General features: G+C 46.3%; 1 protein-coding gene across 6 annotated transcripts in view; it reads left to right on the top strand.

Moving 5' to 3' along the window:
* The window catches only part of BOC (BOC cell adhesion associated, oncogene regulated), an 82816-nt gene that overhangs the window by 24057 nt on the left and 36498 nt on the right, over positions 1–22261 (top strand). For all 6 annotated transcript variants that reach the window (XR_011074325.1, XM_068546746.1, XM_068546745.1 and 3 more), the window contains 2 exons: positions 13850–14011; positions 14710–14988. Coding sequence is in view for 5 of the 6 variants with exons in the window: in XM_068546746.1 (XP_068402847.1) it covers positions 13915–14011; positions 14710–14988 (376 nt within the window). In the remaining variant the exon portion in view is untranslated. The remainder of the gene's footprint in view (positions 1–13849; positions 14012–14709; positions 14989–22261) is intronic.

Here is a 22261-nt window from a genome sequence, read left to right as displayed (position 1 = left end):
GATGGTGGGAGAGGTTATTAGCTTAAGTGATATAAATGTTGACTAGTGTTGGGTGGAGATTGAGAGGCTAGCAATTGTCTTGCCACAGACTTGGGAACACTATAGTACCGCCCAGGGATCTCCTGTCCCACTGGGCTTTTGTGAGGTTCTGTAAAACACTGTGTAGAATGTAGGTGTTACTGCTTTTTTTCGACAAAGAATGTTTCTTGAACTTCTGATGCATGTGTTGTAGGGCAGCAAAATCAGGCCATTGCTTAATTGTGTCCAGCTTAAGAGGAACAATGAGCAAAGAGAGGCTAGCACATCTGTCTGGAGTTGTTCAAATGCAACATGTCCTTAAGTCTTAAAAGACATTAATCTCAAAGCCCACCAGTGTCACAGTATGAAATTAGACCTCCAGTGAATGGCTTTCGGTAGAAAAGTTCCACGACACCTGTCCCCCCTCACTGCTATGTGCCAGGCTGCCTTCACACGTAATCTCCTTAACTCTTATTAGCAGCTCAGCAAAGGGGGGGTATTATCATTCGCATTTTCACAGAGAGTAAACTGAGGGTCAAAGACTAAGTAATTTACCCAAAGTCACCTTCTATCAAAGGTAGAAGTGGCAGAGCTCTTATCCAAACCCAAGGCTCATGGTATTTCAGTACCTGATCTTGCAGAGTTTCAATGTTGTCACTTAGAGAAGCTATGTCTATAATACAAATTTGAGATGAGCCCTAAAATCCTTACGTGGTAAAGCATCATGAAGTGTTTCAGTAACCTCTTTCCCCATCTATAAAGGGGACAGTAACACTCCCTGGGCTGTGACGATGAAAAGTGGACCATGTGTGTCCAGCCCCAGCGCTGGGCTCAGCACAGAGTAGGCGCTTGGCACATTTAGTGCTCTCATCCCTACTCCCCTCCCCATGCTGTCTCTTCAGGCCTGAATTTGTCCTCTTTCTCACTTACAGCTTTCTTCTTTCTCCTTCTCCCATCCCTCTCTGCCTGCCTCCTTCCACCCTGGCCTCAAGCTCAGGGCCTTGTTGTCGCTGGCTAGATGATAGCCAATCACGGTATCATCCTAGGTGAGGTTCCCTGCAGTTCAGTGGCTGTAGGAAGCCTGAAGTCTCAAGCTTATTTGGGTGTTTGTTTTGGGAGAAGAGACAAGAAGGAAAACAAAGAAGGTTCTTGAATGAAACCTCAAGCCATAGGAGTATCTGCAGAGGCACTGACTTCTGTCAGGTAGCTTGGCCTTCCCCAAGGGCTGCCAACTCATCTAAGGGCCATTTGGGTTTGAAAAATAAAGGCCACAGTTAAAGTCATTTCCCCCTAGAAAAACCCTTTGGTTCCACCACTGGTAAGTGTGTCTGTGTGCATTCCTCTTATAGGTCCACGGGTCAGAGTAACATTCCTTCCCAATCCCAAATTTCTAATCCAGATAGACCCTTCAGTTCAGCAGACATTGACTTTTCTAGGTGCTAGGGTTACTGAGATGAAGTGGACGCCTCCTTGCCTTCAAGAAGTTTAGAGTCTGGGAAAAGAGGCATATTACAGACAGGCATAAATCATCATGGAAATGTTGCAGTAGGTGTGCACAGCGCTGTGGAAAGTGGGATGAGGAATAAGCACTGGAGGCATTATACAGTGACGCTGGAGGTAAGTTTCGAAGGATAATAAAGGGAGAAGCAGAAGATGGTTCTGGGAGAAGGAAGGTGTGAAAAAGCAGCTTGCCCAGGGCTTAGGGCTCGTGGGAGGAAGACAAGGGGAAGGTTGGCTGCAGCCAGTTAATACAGAGCCTGGAAGGTTGTGTGAAGAAGTTTGAACCTTATTTAATCAAACTTGTTTGGGGAGCTATCAAAGATGCATCTATTAGCTCTTTTGCTTGTTTGTTTTTAACTGACCTCAAAAGGGGAAAAAAATCACTCCTAATTCCTTCACATTTTCAAATCAGCTGCTTTTATTTGTTTCCTGTTTCCTTCCAGGCCTTACCCAACTGTTTACATGCTTTTTACGAAATGAGATCTGCTTTTTTCCTTAATATCCTTTAAACATTTTTCATGTTGCTGCTTGCTCTTTCTAATTATTACTTTTAATGGCTGCATAATAGTCCATTGATTTTTCTGCCATAACTTAAAGCAGTGTGGTAGAGTGAAAAGAGCCAAGGTTTTTAGCGTCAGCCAGACCTCTTTCAAATCCCTACTCTGTGGTTTGCCATCTGTGTGATCTTGGACAAAATATTTAATTACTCTGAGCTTTAATTTCCTCATTTATAAAACGGGTTGGTCGTACACCTACCTTACAGGGCCATTGTGAGAATTATATCAAATTAGGCAAATTATGGATTCTGGCCTATAGGTAAGGCATTGCTCAGTGAATGGTAGCTGCTCATTTGTCATCTTTACTGTTCGGTTGAGCTTGATATTCTAGAAAGAAGGTGAGTGACAACGTGGAGGCTTATTAGTTGGGGAGATGAGAATCAGGGAGCCAGTTTGAAGGCCCTCGACATACACCGTCTGATAACAGTAGCCACTAACACATGTGACTATTGAGCGCCTGAAATGTGGCTAGTCTGTGCAGGGATGTGTAGTAAATAGAATATACACACTAGATTTAGGAGACGTAGTATAAAACAAAATATAAAACTTTATTAATGATTTTTATATCGAGTATATGTTGAAATGATAGTATTTTGGGATATATTGTGTTAAAAAAGATATTATTAAAATGATTTCCACTTGATTTTTCAGTGTGACTACTAGAAAATTTTAAACACTATATGTGGCTTGCATTGTTTCTCTGGTTGCTCCTGCCAGAGTTAGTCCACATGACCAGATACTGGGGTGGAGAATCAGAGGGAGCCAGGCGACAAGGATGAGTCCCAGGTTGGGCAGCTGAGTGGATGGCGAATCTTTACATAGTTTTAGGGAAGACTGGGCAAGAGTAGATGGGTTTGAGTCTGTGTTTGTAGAAGCAGGTCATTAGTGGGTGTCCTCTGAGCAGTGAAATGAAAAGCAGGTATTTGGTCTGGACCAGAGAAGCTGTCCCTGCTTTCCTTCAGAGCTGCCATTCTGGCTGTCACCACATCACACACATCCGTGGTGAGATTACTGACCGAAGTGCTCACTGCCGGGAGGGCTGGGAAGAGCTTGGCTGCTCTGCTGAGCTCCCAGCGTGCTCCAGCACTGGTTTGTCCCGGAGCCCCAGGTGTTCCCACTTGCTCCTTCGTGGTCTCCCCCCAGGTCACCCCACGCACTTCTCGGTAACACACGCAATATGTGGGGTCAGAACGACCGGGACTAGGACGCAATACAAACACAGAAGTTGGAGGGGAAGCCTGCTCTGCAGGGAGCGTAAGTGTCCAGAGTCCTGTCAGGCCCTGGTCGGTTGTGTGTCTTCACCTACTCTGGTTTGGGGTCTTCAGACCTTTGTGGTTCCCTAATAGATGTAAATGGATATGACGCTGAGATAGACTTCTGGGTAGCATTTCAGGTACCCAAATGCTATTTTGGTTTTAGAACTAGGAATTGAAATTGTACCTGGCTCTCGAAATATCCACTGTAGCCTTTCCTGAAGGGTTGCTGGGATGTAGGGCCTTAAAATCAGGATAAAAGCAAAGAAAAATTATGAGCAGTTTTATATTCTCTCCTACAGTCTTGCCCGCCCCCACCCCCCCCCTCCCGCCTCGGGGGTTGAGCTTAGGAAACCACAGGTTCAAGATGCATTTCAGTCGGGTAAGAGCAAGGAAAGTAGAATAGAGCAAGCTTGGAGGACAAAAAACAAACCACAGCAAGCACCAGAACCTGCCTCGGTTTGAGCAGTTGTATCTGACCTAGCCTGCCTGACTCTGGCACTGGGCGAGGCATGTAACAAAAGGCCCGTGTAATAGGCGCTAGCATCACTCTGGCAGGGGCATTCCTAGCAAAGGTGCAGCAGCATTTTGCTTCTGTTTAAGCCATTGTCACCCACCAGAACCCTGATTGTAGCTGTCAGTTGGGTAAAGAGTTTCAAGTTCTCGGTCAGCAATAGTACAACTATAGGAGCGTGTACATGGTTCATTCCTTCAGCAACCATTTACTGAGACCTTCCTGTGTACCAGACCATGGGATTAAAGTTTCAACTGTAGGAGAGTATGTGAAAGTTTTTATAGTTTTTCTTCGTTTTTATTTTCTGTCTTGATTTTAAACTTGTGATTTTTTTTTTTTTTTTTTTTTTTTTTACAGTCACAGAACAAAAAACTATGTTTCACAACTTACAAAACTGATTATTCTTTAGGAATTCTATCATAGCTTGGTTACCAATTTTATTTTTTCTAAGAAGTTGGGAGAAATGTACTCTGTTCCCTCCCCACATCTCTCCCCTCCTTCCCTTTTTGGCCCTGGGGAAAGATCACCTCTGACCTCAGGGAGCCCTAAGTCTCACTTCCATCATATATATTCATGACAAGGCTTCATCTGCTAGACAACCCACTCCATCAACTCAGAGAAACCCCATATGCCCTTAGTTTGGCTGTGGCAGAGCAGCCCGAGGAGAAAGAGGGCCCCAGCTTGGCAGGCTCGTGGGTCCTCTGCCCCTACCGGGATTTATTTCTAAAGTAGTTTCATCTCATTGCAAAACCTGTGACTTTTTCCATGCAACTGTGGAGAGCTAGGAATTGACCACAGGCCTGACACCTCCGGGAGGTAGGTGTTGCTGGCTTGAATGCCCTTCAATTGACTGGAGTGGGTGTTGGGGGTAGGTAGGTAGGGGTTGGGATATCTAGGCATAGAAGGCTGCATAGCTCTGAAGGCTTGTGTGCGCCAAGGCCCCGATGGGCCTGCCCACCCACCACGCCATCTCTCCACACGTGCACGGACCACGCACACCTGCGGCACCACGTGCCCTGGCCCCTGCGCAGATGCTGTGCTGCTCTCCCCACTCTGCTGCCCAAGAAGCTCCCACTCCTCACCTCTCCCCACCAACCCCAGGCCCCCATCTCAGCATCACCTCACCTTCCTCACTCCTTACCCCACAGCCCTGCCTTTCTGCCAGCCCAGACTTCTCCAGATTAGAGCTCTCTAGGGACCTGGTCCTTTTAAAAAGAAGAAGTAAAGAAAAGAGAGGAAAAACAGAAAGAAAGAAGGAAACAGAAGAATGAAACTGGACCGAAGAGGCAGTGGTGCCTCGAGCTATCTCACTGCATTACAATGAATATGGACTCTATTAAGCTCCGTTCTGCCTGTTAGTGTTTCCCTGGGCAACACAGCCCCCATATGGCAGGCATGCAGCAGATTAGGGGAGGCCCCTGGGCCTCATTGAAGGCGGGGGGCTTGACTGGCAGTTGAACCTCCCCCCCACCTCCCCCTACTCCTCACACTTGACACTGCCTGTGTTTATCTAAAGCAAGGAGGGGGGGCCATTTGGAAGGTTTTTGTGCTGCTCTGAGAGAAGGGAGAGGAGAGGGGAGGGAGGTTGCGGAGGAAGGCGGTAGAGGCGGGGTGGGAAGGGGCAGGGAAGGGGGGAAGGCCTCATAAATATGCAAGAGGAGCAGTGAATGGGGAGAGAGAAATAAAGCAGATGGAATTCGTGTTAAAGAACAGCACAATCACCCTGTTTTGAGCCCTCCAAAGACAAAAAAAAAGAAAAGGGAATGGCCTTCTAGGAGTGTAGAAGCTGCGTTTATCCAATTAGCAGGGTTGTCAAGTTGAATTTATATGGAATAGGGGTGGGGGGAATTGAGAAGCGAGTGTAGAAGAAAGGAAGTGGTTTTTCTTTTCTCTCTTTTTGCCAGTTTAGCAACAAGGTTTGTGGGGGGTTTTCTCACCTTTCTCTCTTTAAAGGTAGATTTAAAAAAAAAAAAAAATCTCTTTAAGGAGATGAGGCCATTTTCAGGAAGAGGTATATATGACAAAGAAATAAGACTCCCTAGTAACTTTTTCCTCAAGTGGTGGAGGTGGGAGAGGATTAGATTTGTCTAGTGGGCAAATCAAGAGACCAGACCTTCTCTTTACTCGAAGGCAGAGGGGGCTTCTCTCTGGGGGGATTCCTCCCCAGGGCTAAGATGCTGTGTCCAGACTCTTCCTTTCCCCTTGCCTGGATGGTAAAGGGGTCTACCAACCTGAGAAGAAATAAGCTCTGTCCATGTTGTTAAGCAGCTTGTTATAAATGTGGGGTTCAGTGTGCATTAGCCCAGGTTTAGCTAATCTCCCCAGAATGCCTCTTTGCTTATATAGTCCCTTCTCAAACCACCAGTAGTTCCCCTGTGTCTATGGTGTTAATTTCAGACTCTTTTTCCTAGTCTTCCGCGGCATGACCCAATCTCAATTTCCTCACTTGTCTCTTTTCATTCCTCTAGAATGGTCTCCAAACTGGGGGCTCCAAAGGGGAAATATAAGATATTCCATGGGGCACTGGAAGAAAATATTAGAGATTCTCTTATGGTTTATTTCTATCTACAAAAGGAATAGGAAAGAAATTCAGCTTTCCTAATATTGAATACTGGGATTGACAGTCTTTAGTGTGTATGTCGGGCAATGACGTGTTGCAACAGAGAGATCTGTATTTCTCGGAGGGCTTGACAGTGGGGACCTCACTCGCTTGATCATTCATTCCCCAGTTTTCTTGTTCTCTGTTAAGTGGATTTGTAGATTATATTATTTAGTTTTAACTAAATTAACTCTCACAAAAGGACAAGTAGCTTAAAAAGATTGCTGCAAAGAAATTGGGTTGAAGAGTGTGCTGATATTCCGGCACATGCAAACAGGATGAAAACAGCAGAGCTGACCCTTTTCAAGTCACATTAGGAGGTAGAAACAATAATAATGGAATCACATCTGATGAGAAGTGAACAAATTAATTAACATTCAAGCAGACCATTTGAAAGAGATTACATCCATGTCATTAGTGATGAATCTAATCCTGAGTAGGCTTTCCGCCTTAAGGTATTAGCTTCATGATATTATAAAACAATCGTGATTAACAAGTCATTAAAATGTGATTACACTTCTACCTACTCTTAAATTTTAGTTTGGTAGTATGTGCATTTAATTTATAAATAAATATGCATGTATTAGGATATTCTGGGAGATTTGCCCGGAATATATTTCTCATGAGAGAGCAAAATCAGAAAGGTTAGGTAGGAGACCACTTTCAAGATAAGCATCTGCTTGAGGTAGCACCCTCCAAACAGAACTTTCCCACCAGGTCAGCATCACCCTCTGTAGTGCCCTCTGGCTCTTACACGTGCACATACTCCAGAAGGCCCAGTTTCAAACCCACTTACCCAGAAAAACCTTTCCTGAAGGCCTGAAATTGAAAATGCTCTCCTCCCTCTGCTCTCATTTTCCACTTCCCATTTGTGACTAAATTCATATCCATTAAGGTTCTAGAGTAAAGAATGCTAAAGTTGTTAGATGAGAGTAATTTCAAAACCTCAGTGGTCTTATGCAACAAAGATTTATTTCTTCTCCTGTCATAGATTGTGCTGTCTTCTTCCATCTCGTAACTATGCCTTGTGAAACATGGGATGTGGCCCACTGGCAGTGGGAGGTGGGAGAAGCAGCCCCCCAGTTCTCTTAACTGTCTTGGTCTGGAAGTAACCCAGAACATGTTCACTTACATGTCATTGGCCAGCACTTGTCACCTGGACCTAAGCCAACTGCAGAGCAGGCTGGGAAGAGGGAAGCTTATGGATATTTGCCGAGCACTGGCTGACTTACGTTACAAGCTTTGTTTTAAGCTTCTCAGGACAGAATCCATCTTCTAGTACAGTGCCTTGCGTACCGTCTTCTGTATGGTAGATCACAGTGATATTTTTTCTTCCCAATAATAATAGTGATAATAAAATCACAATACACATAGTCTTTTGTTTTCTGGTTTTTTTTTTTTTCATTTTATTTATTTTTGGCTGCGTTGGGTCTTCACTGCTGCGTGTGGGCTTTCTCTAGTTGCTGCAAGCGGGGGCTACTCTTCGTTGCGGTGCGCGTGCTTCTCATTGCAATGGCTTCTCTTGTTGCGGAGCACGGGCTCTAGGCACGCGGGCTTCAGTAGTTGTGGCACGTGGGCTCAGTAGTTGTGGCTCATGGGCTCTAGAACACAGGCTCAGTAGTTGTGGCGCACAGGCTTAGTTGCTCCGTGGCATATGGGATCTTCCTGGACCAGGAATCGAACCCTTGTCCCCTGCATTGGCAAGCGGATTCTTAACCACTGAGCCACCAGGGAGGTCCCCTACACATAGTTTTTTAATAGAAAACATACACAAACTTTGGATAAGGAATAAGCTAGAAATATATTTAGAGGCTGGCTAGAGCATGGCTCATACTTAAGACCATCAAACCATTGTTATTCTCCCCTATGTGATGTCAGAGTGGTCTGGGTAGATGTTCCAGATATTAGTCTTGAACTGTATTGCCTAATGTGGTAACCACTAGCCCTATTGGCTAACTTAAAATTAAAAATTCAGTTCCTTAGTTATATTAGCCACACTTTAAGTATTTAATTGCCACAAGTGCTAGTGGCTACCTAGCATCTTGGACAATGCAAATATAGAACATTTTCATCATTGCAGAAAATTCTATCGAAGACATTCATGTAAAGAACAGTAAGAGATTCTTCTAGATTAGGATCTAAATGGTAAAAGAATGAAAGTGACCACACAGAAAGTTACTGTTATAGATAATGATCCAGTTGACATTTTTATGCCTAAGGAAGTAAATTCAAGAACATTCTAAATTTAGTTCTAAAAGCAGTTTTAAGCAGTTGGTTAATACGACCCAGAAACAATCTTCTGGGAGACAGTGTCAGGGTAGTGGAAAGAGCACCATACTAAGAGTCAGGAGACCTGACTTGTAGCCCTGGATCCCTCTTAACTGGGAGACCTTCTGCAAATCACTCAGCCTCTCTGCACCTTGCTTTCCTCATTTATAATACTAGGTACCTGTTAGGTGTTATCCAAAGCTATTAATTTTTCTGAGGTCCCTCCTGATTTAAAATGTTTCCCTTTAATTACGTCTGGGGGTAAAAACTTTTTACATTAAAAAAAAACAATGCCCTTTCTTAAATCCTTCTCCTAGATCCGTCTAAACTCACATATTCAGCTGAGAATTAAATTCACTTGTTTGCCCAAGATTTCCCCCAATGTCAGTCCTCTGTGCAGGAGTACCACCCTCTTTCTTGAGGCCAGAGGGCTGCCAGCCCTCACCCTCCAGTCACTTGGCATCACCTTCTCGGGGCAGAACTTCTCTCTGCCTTGGAAAAGGCCAGTCTTACTCCACAGAATTGGGAACATGTGAAAAACATGTAACTTGGGGTCAGAAATATTCCTTTTTTCATCTAGCCAGCCCCTCTCCACCAATGGAACAAGAATTTTGTCAGATCTCATTCTTGCCACTGGAAGAATGTTTTTAAGAAAGACTCTCTGTGCCACCTGCTAGATCACGTGCTCTTCTGTGTAGCTCATCTTGTTAGTGGTCATAGGACATCCACAGGGTGTGTTGGGCATTTTAGACCATGGAGGCTTCTGTCTCAGAGAGCTGTAGTGGCCTGGGTGATCAGGGGATGAGATGTGGCCTCGGGTGCCCTTGCCTCCCTCTCGCTCCTGCCAGCCCGCCAGCCCTCTCGGGAGAAGGTGGAGCTGGCCTCCTCCTGCTGATGATCGACTCTCAGTTGTTTGTAATTTTCTCCCGCAAAATCAATACTCTAAGGCTGTAATTTCTAGTGCTTGGTCTCAACCTTAGACGTGTATTCTGCTGCTGTTGTTTTTGGAAAGTTTTAAAAACGTCTGCTTGGAGATTGTTTCAGTGGGAACATGTATGTCAGCAGTTCAACTTCTCAGATGCATTTTCTTTTATTTTTTGTGTCCAAGTAACCCTTAAAAATAGAAAGTACCTAGGCCTCAATGAGGAATTCATGTCAAGAGTTCGTTTTCCCTTCTCTCTGCTTTTGATTTTTTTTTTTCTTGATCTCTTTTTCTGAGAATATGCAGAAAAAATAAGAAGGATCTAGACATACCTAGCATTGCCAAGAAAAATAACAGGCCTTACTGTTGCCTTCACCCAATTTTGAAACTGTACCTTGTTCATTTCACAGTGGGAGGTACTCCAATTAAGCCCTACTTGCGTTTTTTTTATTATTAAAAAACTGTTCTCAGAAACCTGCATTTTTGGAACTATTTTTCTAGACCAAGCTCACTAGGTAACTTGCTCCAGGAAGCAGCTCAATTTCCCCAGCTGCTAAAGAAGCTGCATCATAGCTATGGTGATCCCCCTACCTCTGTATTTTTGTCACGGTTCTGCTTTGCCGTGACGGAGACCCCATGTGTCCTGCTTTGGGCTCACTGAGTGGTACCTGCTTACAACTCCGTTGTGGGAGTTCGTGAGTTAACTCCTTTCTCCCCCTTTGGACACCTGCTTCCTCACTCCCTCTCCCTCCTCAGCTACATTTTTTTCTCCTTTAAAAGCGGGATGGTGGCTGGCAGCAGTAGTGGGGTCTGTTTCCATTTTGAACCTTATAAATTACCCAGGGTGCAGAAGTAACGAGAACTGTTTGGCTGGTCCTCGTTAAGCAGGAGGGGGTCTGGGCTGAATTTCCTCAGTAAAACCTTTGTCGACTTTACAACCCAAACACCTCGGTAGCCACCCTGTGCTGGGATAAGAAACAGCCCTTCTGTCCCTCTTTGTCTGCTTGTCTTCTTTCTGCCCTTTATTACTTTGTAGTCATTCTGTCTCCCTGCTGCCTCCTCCCTTTCCTTCCTTCTTCCTTTCTTGGGGCAGGGGAAGAGCAGGTGTGGGCAATCTCCTCGAGGAGTTGGGGAAAGAGGAACACATCATGAGCAAGCAAGTTCCCTAAAATCCTATAACTGGTCATTCATGCAGTGTTCTAGATAAATACGTTATTTCATTGGGGGAAAGTAGAGAACTAAAGCTAGTATCTGGATGATCGAGGGGACGCCAAAGGCTTGCTTTTTGGTGTTTGTCTGTAACTATATCAATGAACTTTTCCTTAATGAACAGTGATTAAGAAACCACTGTTAAAATTCCTCATTGTTCTACCTCACCCTATTCCAACTCTGTTCGTCAAGCACCCACTTGGTGCAGAGGGCTGGTAGAAAAAAAACATGAAAAGGCTACTATTGTGGTTAAAAGCACAGAACTTTGGAATGAGCCCAACCTGGGTTTCATTCCAGGCCTACAGTTATATGACCTCGGGCTTGTTACTTACCCTCTGGAACTCAGTTTCCTCACCTGTAAAATGGGGATAATAGTCCCCACCATGTAGAGTTGTTCTGAAGATTAAAAGAATACCTTGTGCAAAGAGCTTAGCAAGATGCCTATCGTGGTAACAGGCATGCCCTCCCTCCCACCACGGCTGCCCTCCCCCGCCATACTCACATCCTTTGCAGCTTCCCTTAATTTCACTTTGCTAATAACACGACCCTTTGATTTCCTGGATTGTCTGGAAAAGAGCAAAAGCTCTGTCTACCCCAAGAGGGAAAAACTTGTCAGGAAGAGCTTAAAATTTTTCTTTCAAACCTCTTTTAGAAAATGTCCCCTTGTTCTTCCCCAGAAGAGTGGAGGTCCTCTGATGTCGAAGACACGCGGCAAAGGGAAGGATTAAAAATCAAGGGGAAAGGACTCTGCCCTAGAAACCGTTCCGAACATCAGTGTGGGGCTGGGCCCTAGATCTGGTTTGGAGGGGTGCTTGTTTGGCAAAGCAGTGTAGCCCTCTTAACTCGCTAAGTAGCTAGGTGAAAAGCCAGAGGAGCTTGGAGAAGGGAGAGGTTTAGGCAAATCTCAAGCACTCCCTAGCACAGAGCAAGAGCCTCGAAGCCCAGCCTTCAGTCCTCTGTGAAAGGAGCCATGGGTGTTGAGAGGCCCAAGACCGGCTCTTACAACAGACTGTACAAGTAGCCAGAACTCCAGAGACTGGAGGGCGTAACGCAGCTGTCAGCTGGGCAGCTTAACTACCTCCTATGATTTTTCAGTGATGACTGTAAGTTTTTGAAAGAGTTGCTGGTTTAGATAAACTGGTCCAAAAGTGTTAGCATTTTGAGTATATGTCACCCTCCTGGAAATATACTATTAATATTGCCGCATGTGCACGATTCAGGAATATGCATCCACTGTCTAGATCATTGTGACGCTGCCTTCAGTCACCTGACTCTCACTCTACTGTCTCCCTGCCTAGCAGGATGTTGGCACACCTTCCTCATTGGTCTCATGTTCTATAGGTACAGCAGTGAAAACACAGAGGCAAGATCTTGGTTTCGGCTGTGACAGAAGCGTGTGTACATTTGCCTCTTTGTGATTTTGATGAATCTTTTAAACACCATAGCTTAAAAGAGGCATAAAGAAATGATACTGTGGAAGGGCGGAATTAAAGTTCTAGGCAGGCAATAAGAGGGTGGCTGATAGCCGAGATATGTCATCAAGCAGCTGGAGGAGCAGTACAGTCTAGACCCCCAAGGAAATGTTCTGGGTGGAGATGCAACACAGCAAGCCGTCAAGAGTACAGATTTTGTATTTTCTAATTTCCTTTGTGATTTCTCCTTTGATACATAAGTTATTTAGAAATGTGTTAACTCCCAGTATTTGGGGCTTTCCTAGATATCTTGTTTTGTTGGTTTCTAATTTAATTCCATTGTGTTCAAGTAACATACTCTGTAAAATTTCAGTCTTTTGAAATTTTATGGCCCAGTATTTGGTCTGCATTTGTGAACATCCCATATGCACTTGAAAAGAATACTGTTGTTGGCTCTAATGATTAATGAATGTCAATTAGATCAGGAAGGTAGACATTGTTATTCAGATCTTCTATATCCCTACAATTTTTCGTCTAACTGTTCTATCAGTTATTACGAGGGGAGTGTAACAATTGCCACTATGATTATAAAACTGCCTAATTTCCACTTTAATTCTGTCACTTTTTAAAAATGTATTAGGCACATGCACATTTGTGATTATACACTTAAGATCTGTGTGTTTCACTATGTGAAAGTTTTATGTCACTAAAACTTAAAATAATCTGATTAGTACTCAGGGCCAAAAAGAATGCATATAAAGGAGAGCCTCTGGAAAAAAAAATGATTTGGCAGAAGACCAAAATAAAAATGAATTGTCTATTTAAAAAAAAAAAAAAAGAAGTACAGATTTTGTAGAGATGGAAAATACCGGAATTTCAGCACCAGGGGGTGGAGAGAAGAAGAGGGGCCTTGGCTGAGTGTGACTTTTGTCTGTGTTTGTGTCTGGAGTTGCAGAGGTTAGACAAGCTGAGGAGGGTTGGTAGGTTCCAGGAAATCAAAGAATGTTGACAAGGATGTAGGTGAAGGGCTGGGGTGAGTCAAAACAGGAGATCTTTCATGAGCCCCTGAGACTTTAGGATTCATTAATTAGTAACATCCCCTAAACGAGGGATGCAGCACGCATTCAGTATACTGTGACAGCACTGTGCACAGTAGTCTAAACTAGCAGCGTGGTGCGCCACGTAGCCCTGGGCACCTAGCCTCCTGCAAGCAAATGGTAAAGATAACTGCATCCTTTCCAGCATCTGTGCTGGCTACTCACTGCCCTGAGCCTGGGACATGGCTGCCAGTCTCCGCCTCTCCATGTCCTGGGCTCTCCTGTCCTTGTTGCTATGGGTGTACTGGGCAAGGCTCTGGCCTTCTTACCATGACATCACCTTCTAGCTCAAAGGGGCAACTTAGAAGCAGCTTATGTTAGATGAGAAATGGCATGAGAGTGTTCTTTAGTCTTCCAGCAGCCGGCCAGGTCAAGACTTTGAATGTTACCACCTGTGTGATGGAAGCAGCGGGCATGGGGACAAAGCCAGGCCCCATGGCTACCACAGGGGTGCCCCGGGCGTTCTTACCATGGCCGTTTCTCTCTCTTTTTCACAACAGAGTGTAGCAGGGGATTGCGGTACCTCTTTGAGTGACTCCTTTGGCTTATGGGACGTTGACACACCATGCCGCGTGGGATGATGAAAACGCAGAGAGGAAAGAGGCCCGAGGTCACGCTTGCTTGCCTCCTCTTGGCCATGGCGGGCTGCTTCGCGAACCTGAGTGAGTGTTTTCCTTGCCTTCTCAGTGGCCCTTCTGGGAAGAACACTTTGCCCCTAGTGTCAGACGGAAGCATCAAGCATTCTACGAGGACCCTCTAAAAAGGCCTCCTTCCTCCTGGATTTCAAAGAGCATTTCCTTCCCACTGACCTTCAGGGACACGCTCAATAATACAAGATGAGAAATGATCTCAATAACCTCATATTGGTTGTATTTTGGTATTTTAATCATTTGAAACTTATACTAGAGGAGGAGTAACGATAATGGCTGAACTGCCTTTTATTGAGCACTTACTATATGGCATTACAGCAGGCAGTTTACCTGCGTTGTTTGTCAGCTTCCCAGCGACGCTGTGAGACAAATATTATTAGTCCCATTTTACAGATAAGAAACTGAGACCCCAAAAGGCTAAAGTTCCCTGGCTCAGAAGCAGTGGCACTGGGATTCAGACGCAGCTCCTGTTCAGGTCCAAAGCCTGAGCTCTTGCCTTCACACCACACTGCCACTCCAGTCTACTTTCTGGGGAAAAGGCCAGGTTGGGGAAATGGACCCAAGGTCAGCAGAGTTCTTCAGAGAAAGGTCAACTCCTCTCTGGGTTGCTCAACTCTGAAAGGCTGCCTGGGTGCTGTGCTTCTTAGCAAGTCACGCTGTTGGTTTCTTGGGGGTGTCAGTTCATCGCTGCCTCCCTGTTCTTCCTCCAGATGAGGTCCCTCAGGTCACTGTCCAGCCTTCTTCCACCGTCCAGAAGCTCGGAGGAACCGTGATCCTGGGCTGCGTGGTGGAGCCCCCCTGGATGAACACCACCTGGCGCCTGAACGGGAAGGAGCTGAATGGCTCGGATGATGCCCAGGGCGTCCTCATCACCCGCGGGACCCTCGTCATCACTGCCCTCAGCAACCACACTGTGGGGCGGTACCAGTGTGTGGCCCGGATGCCTGCAGGGGCTGTGGCCAGCGTGCCAGCCACCGTGACACTAGCTAGTGAGTACTGCTCCTCTGCCCCCTCCCATTCTCTCTCTGTCCTCCACCCCAATCAAACCCCCTGTCATCAGTCCCACCCTAAAAGGGGCCTTGCCAGCTGACGTTTCCAGTCAGAGAGTGGCGGCTGCCCAGTCATCTCCGGTGGCTGGGGACCTTTGTGCTCTCTGAGCAGAGGCGATGTCTGGAGTGAGCGTGTAGAAAGAAGGGAACCTGACATGGTTGAACTGTTTCTGTGGGCCCCGGAGCTGGGCCGCGCCGGGCCTTTCTACTTGGTCACCCTGTGGTCTTCGATGTCGTTGTGCCCCCCGCCCCCCATCCTCACAGCAGTTGCAGTCGGAGCGTGTACAGGGCCACGTGTGGTCCGAACAGAGCCCGCCCATTCCCCCTTGGCCTCCTGCCTCTGTGCGGGGCAGGCATAGTCTAAATTCCTGAAACGGAGATAGTGAAACACAATGAAAAGGAAACTGTGGGACAGAGGGTAGAGAGGAAGAAATGAGGCGACACTTTGGTCCAAGGAGGAGGCCGGGAGAAGACTTCATGCTGCTCTTATAGATAATTACACTATTGTGCCCAAGCTCAGTACACACATTACCTGATTTTCTACCCATGGTACGTATGGGAAATGAGACTTGACTGGTTAAATAAACTTCCAAAGGCTTATTTTGGAAGCACAGCCGCAACACCTGCTCTTATATGCGGAGTCTAGAGCCAGGACATTCACTTGGCCCTTGAACAATGCAGGGTGAGGGTCGCCGACCCTCTGGGCACTCGAGAATTGGCATATAACTCATAAGGGGTCCTCTGCATCCGCAGGTCCAACCAACCTCGGGTCATGCAGTGCCATAGTATTTACTGTGGGGGAAGAGATCCCCAGCCACGTGGACCCACGCAGTTCAAACCTATGTTGTTCAAGGTCAACAGTATTAAGAATTACCTCCCCTTCCTGGTGGCTGAAGCCTAGGAAACAGGGGATCTTGTTGAGAGTTCCATGGTGTTTGGGCTTAACCTCTGAGAAGGTCTCCTGAGCTTGTCCCCTCACGACTTAGCTGTGCCTCCTTATCCCAGACAGCCCTGCTTCCATGTCACCATCGTTATCACCTCCTGGACCATGTGGTTCCAGGAGGTTGGTGGTCCTTATGTTACGGGTCACACCTAAGGCAGCCAGCTTCTAAGATGCTCCTTAAACGTCGGCTGGGGTCCCTGAGGTGTGAAGCGTGAGTCCTGGGGAGAAAGTGGTGAGAGATGGAGGAGTAGAAAAGCAGGGGAGAAAAGACCCCGCCCTGCCCTCTGGTTTCCAGATCCCTAGAGGGGCTTCACTCCCATGGGAGAATAGAGAATAGAACAAGGCTGGCAACGGTATTCCTGTTTCCTGGGGAACCAGTCTAGCAGCCCTGCCCTCTTCCCAGAGGAGGCCGGAAGACAGGGTGGGTCCCTAGCTACCTCCCTAGGGGAGGAGGCCAAGCCTGGGCTGCATCTTGGAACCACTTTGCCTTTGTGGACGCAGCAGCACTCACTGAATCTGAGTGCCAGGTCTCTGGGTTAGGGTTAGGGTTCGGGTTCAGTGAGGCAGGCAGGCCCTGGGCCACCTGCTGGGCCCTCCCCCCAGGTGTGCTGGTGGGCTGGGGGAGGGTGCTGGGAGAGTTGGGGGAGGAGGGTGACAGGGGTCATCTCATCATAACAAGAAGGGCTGAGGCCAGAGCTACACTTCTTACCATCACACTTCTCTCGTATATTTCAAAATTATAATTAAATTGACACTCTAGAAAGTTTAGAATATATGGAACATAATGTCTCCCCACCATCCTCGTACAACCACCATCATCATTTTGGAGTGTACCCTTCTGGTCTTCATCCCTACCTGTATTTTTACACTACTGAATATACAGTTTCTGTCCTTATTCTCTCCCCTTTGACATCGTATGACAAGCATTTTCCATTGGCCATATGACCGTATTTACGTTTTCTTTTTTATTGAGTATAAAATGCATCCAGTAAAGTACACAAAATGCTGGAATGTTAAGTGAACAGCCCAACGTGTTTTTCACGTGTACATACCGTGTAAGCACCGCTCCGGCACGCTCCTGGTTAATCTGTCCCCCATCCCCACCAGAGCAGGAGCACTGTTGCTCACGGCCCTAGAATATCCCAGAGTGGCTCTACCACAGTGTCCTGAACGCTCTTCCTAGTGCTGGGCAGTCAGGTCCTTGCCAGTTGTTCATTATTACAAATAAGAGGTGCCTTTTAGCCACCTTTGTGCCTTTAGCAGCGCCGCTCCGCCAGGAGGTCTGCTCACCTGCAAATGGTCAGCCCTCGTCTGTGAAGACTTGGGAGACTCCCTAACTTGGCCTAATCACGAGCCAGGCTGAACCTCTCGTTGTTTGGAGAACGGGAGAGCTGGAGAGTAGAAGATTTATTTTGGAGCCCTCCTTCTACTTCAAGGTGAATCTGTGTGAGGAGAGACGATTTATAGCCTTTATTTTTAAAAAATTCCTGGCCCCTTCTTTCTCTGGTGCTCAAAGGGATCTGCAGTTGGCAGTGAGGACAAAGGGAATGTTTGGTTGCAACCCAAGAAGGCACAGTGAGAGAAGAGGGGGCTTGTGCAGAAGCTGAGGCGAGTCTTGTTTGAAAACCAAGAGCTATTGGCGTGTCATTTAGGCATGAATCAGAAGAGAAATGTTTGGCCCTGACCAGAAGATGGATGGAGAAGTGCTGGAAATGGGGAGAGCGCGCTTGGAGGGTCTGTGTCCTGGGGAGAGGGAGTTGGTGGGCTGGAACTACAGCCTCCCGAACTTGGAGGAGGCAGTGACGGGGTGGCGGGAAGGCGGGAGCGAGGGCTGCTGTCCTTGGGTTAATGCCATGGGGGATTTGGCCCAGACTCAGCAGCTAGATTAAGTTTCCCAAAGCACATTCCTGAGCAGAATGGGGGCTGTGTTTTGCTGGGTGGCTTATGTGCGAGGGAGGCCGAGCGGTAGAAGGGATTATGGAAGGCACGGTCTGCATTCGGAGGCGAGGCCGGCAGCGGTGTGCCGGTGCTCACACGCACGCACGCACACCCACACTTGGTGTTTCAGGCTTCCTTCTCCTCCGGCCTCTCTCCAGTGCATTCAGATGTTCGTCCTCAGGCAGAGCACTTGCTGTTTGGCCTCCCTGGCAGGACGCTGCCTCCTGCATCTCGGTGAACCCCTAGAGATCACTGGGGGCTTTCAGTGATGGGGGCTTTCAGTGATGGGGGCTTTCAGTGATGGGGGCTTTCAGTGATGGGGCTTTCAGTGATGGGGGCTTTCAGTGATGGGGGCTAAGACCTGGCTTGAGGATTCAGGGATGCGGAGGAGGCTGCTAGCAGAACTTCCCTGGTCCAGACCACTTCTACTCTGATGCCAGGGGGGTGCACTTGAACTTTACCCCTGCCTGGTGACATCAGCCTGTGTTCTTCAGGTAAAATGGGACCACCTGAAGTCTCACCTGTGCACTCCCACCCTCTCCTCCAGGTGGTCCTGGCTGTGTGGAGAACTGCTTTTCTTACTCTCTGTGGAGGTGCCCTTCCCACTCTCTTCTGTGGAGATTCTTTTTCCCTTTTCACTTAAGCTTTCTTTGTGGTGAATCTCTCTTGTTGCTAATGCCTCTCTTCAGACCATCTTGTCTAATTCTTTTTGAAATGCTCTGACTTTGCTCTCCTTCCTTACCTCTCTTCCTCTTACCTCCCTTTTCACAAGCTTTACACCCGGGTGCCAACCACTCTGTGCGCCTGAACCAACAGCAGGTGTTGCCCGTGGACACCGCGTTCCTTGTTCCTGGACCCCGAGGCATCCTTAGCATTGTTCTCCACACAGCACAGCACGTAATCACAACCAGTTCAGAGCTGGCATGCAGCGTGAAAGCTGTTTCCTGCCCCTTACCACTAGTCAGCTACCATTCAGATAAACTCCTAATAATTCTTCATTTTTACCTTCTTTCTATCTTTTTAGTTAATTCTCCCAGTTATCCTATAATCCCTAGGTCCTCGTCATAGTTGGAAATAAAATAGGCAGTAACTGGGTAGTAATTCTATATCTGGGGATTTTAGTCCTCAGGCTAATGTGAAGTCTTATGCTGGTGCTGGTTTAATTGAGAGCCGATCTGTAACCCCTCCGTAAGGTCTTTAAGCCCTAGGACCAGTCACGTACTCCTGAATTATCCTTCTCTGGCATCAGAGATCAGAGGCAAGACAGCTGACAGGAAAGGAAGGAGTTCCCCTTAGGCAGCTGTGTCCATGACTCTGTGCCTTTGAGGAAAGGTCAGAAGGGGACAGGGGCCCTTTGTTACCATAATTTAACCCATGAGTGAAATGAAGAGCCAAACTGGTATAATGGAAGAAACAAGAAACTTAAACCGAGGATCTTTTTTTTTTTTTTTTTTTTAAGTTTTAACTCTGCCACTTAAGAGTTAATGTGGCTTTGGGCAAGTCACTTAATTTCTCAGATTGCCACAACTGTAAAATGAGTACAGTAATGATTACCTCCTCCATCTTATGGTTTTGTTTTGTTTTGTTTTTTAAAGAATCAAATGAGAGAGTATATGATAGTAATATTTTCTGGCATTTTATGAAGTCCAGACTTTATTCACTCACCCATTTGGTCAGCACCTATCTGTGGAGTGTCCTCTTGCAGAAGGCTCTGAGGCCTGTGCCCAACCCTGTGCTGCCCAACTCCATTCTGGGAGCAGCCCTAGGACGACAGAGCCCAGGGGTGGCAAAGCTTCCGTCACAGCCAGAGCCAAGAGAGAGGACTGGCTTATCAGGAAGAGAGAACAAACCCATTTCCTGTGAATTTCTTAGCTTCCCCTGCACACATGTTCTCCAACCTGGGTTCCCATCTCCCCGCCACCTTTGAGAGCAGCCGTAGTGTCACTGCATGTATGTTGTCAGTGCAGCCCACAGAGCTGCCCATTTATGCTTGTGTGGTTCACTGCTGCTTATTGTTCCAAGGAGACAGTGCTGGTTTGCGCTGGCAGGATGGGCCAACCCTGGCCCTTGGCCTTGTGAGTTCCACAAACAGAAGCCATGACTCTTCTTACTCAGCTCCCCAGCTCTGCTTCCCATCAGACACTTCCTTAAGGTCTTCTGTGCTGTGACCCTGAATTAGAACAGGCCATTAGGGATCACTGTCAACATTTTTAAAAAATATTTCTAGCTTCCTTTATCCTTGTTTTTAGTCAGGGTTCTCCAGAGAAGAGGAACCAATCTCTCTCCCCCACTCTCTCTCTCTCTACATATATATATAAAATGCATGTATGTATATATACACACACACATAATTATGTAAACACACGTATAATTTTATGGAGAACATACATATGATTATATATACACACATATATACATATGTATATATACACTTATATAATTATACACATGTAACTTTATGGCGAACATGTATATAATTATACACACACATACACACATATGGGGAGAGAGAGAGAGAAAAAGGAGTAGAGAAAGGAAAAACGAAAGGGAGAGAAAGATTTATTTTAAAGAATCGGCTCACACGATTGTGGAGGCTGGTAAGTCCAAAATCCATAGGGCTAGCCAGCAGGCTGGCAATTCATGAGTCCCACTAGGGAACCAGCAAACCAACCATTCTCCTGAGTTCAATATCTGGGTGTTTTGGAGATAGGTGTCCTGCGAATTGGGGAGTGTTTAGAATTTCCAACAGCACAGTAAGACCGAGTCCCTCCGGTTGAGGAGCTCTTAGTCTGATGGAGAAGGTGGACTGCATTTACATGTTAGCCATAAAGCAAGTCAGTCAGACCCACGAGTTGCCTAATAGAGATATGAACAGATTTTAATGGGAGCTCAGGTGAACAGTGATTCATTTCAGTTTCAGGGGATCGAGGAAGACTCAGGGTTGAGCCTTGAAGAATGTGTGCGGGACAACCTTTATCTCTAATTTTTTGAGTCCTCACATCCCTTTCTCAGACCTTCAACAGCGAAGTTCAGCTCTCTACATCGTGTACTTAGACCTAAGCCCAGTGCAGTTTCTTGGACGGTGCAGATAATTCCATAGTGAGTTCAGTCAGGTCCTGAAATTAGGATGAGGTAGCAAGAGAGAGACAATCACTCAGTGGCTGTATTTCCCTGGGAGGGGAAAGGAGTCTGCAGCTGAAAGCTGGGTCTGAAGATACCCACCAGGCAGAGTGTGAATCTGCCTTTGCTGGGAGAGGCAGAGAGACAGCTCCACATGGTGGTATAGTTGGAAAAGGAGAACTAACTTGAGCTTGAAATCCAACTGCTTTATGCCGTTAAGTGTTGTGTATTTTACTTTGCCAGTTGGACGAGAAAATTATTGAAAGACAGCTTAAACCTAAAAGGTACTAAGCAACTTGAGTACCTAAATAGGAGATGACTAAGGAATACCTTACAGCTTTAGGCCAAAGTCATATTAACCCTGTCTGTTTTCTACTGGATACAGGCAGAAATTCACACCTCACAAGAATTTCCCCTGGTATTCTGGTGAAATCTTCAAATGGCTTTGGCAATGCTAATCCCAGTAGGCCTGGCACAGGTGCCCAGACAAATGTGTGGAGTTAGCTCAGGGCATCATGGCAGCAACTGCCCCAAACAGCCAGGGTTCCAATTTTCTATTTAGCAACGGTCAATATTTACCAAAAGAGGACTCAATTCCATGGTTCATCTTCTCCCAAGGACATGCTTAGAACTCTTAACCTACCCCACTCCTCTCCTCAGTCTGTTCTTTGCACACACAGCCATATGCTTAAATAAAATCCTAGGTTCATTTTCTAAGCTAAGAGAAAAGGGAAGGACCACACAGTGTGTTTAGCAGGTACAACTATAGATTCAGTGAGCCAGAACACACTTTAAGAAGGCTTTTGCCCAGGAAGACGAGGGGGAGGATTGATTAGCTTGCTTGAAATCACTGGAACCTTTAAAGAACATGATGCAAGATGGTTCCTTTAAAATGAAAAAGAATCAAGAGAGCAAGTGAGTTCCTTGGCTCCTTTTTTGGTGTGTGTAGAAGAGTTTAGGGATTTCTACCCTGATCTTGTTTTTAGACTTTCAACCATTTTTGGAATCTGGTAATAGTCCCGGGAACTATAGAACAGTGAGTCTGTCCTGCAAATGGGACAAAATGTTCAAATCTAAATAAAGGACTATCACTTAATACTGAGGGAAAAAAAGGTAAGCCAAAGGAAAAAGCAAAACTTGCTGAGGCAGAAACAGCATGTTTTTTTCTTTAGGGAAAATTGTGCTTACTTTTTGGTGACTGCACTCCTTTTC

This window comes from Eschrichtius robustus, chromosome 6, assembly GCF_028021215.1.
Source record: "Eschrichtius robustus isolate mEscRob2 chromosome 6, mEscRob2.pri, whole genome shotgun sequence".
Lineage (NCBI taxonomy): Eukaryota > Metazoa > Chordata > Mammalia > Artiodactyla > Eschrichtiidae > Eschrichtius > Eschrichtius robustus.
This window is presented reverse-complemented; position numbering and strand designations above follow the sequence as displayed.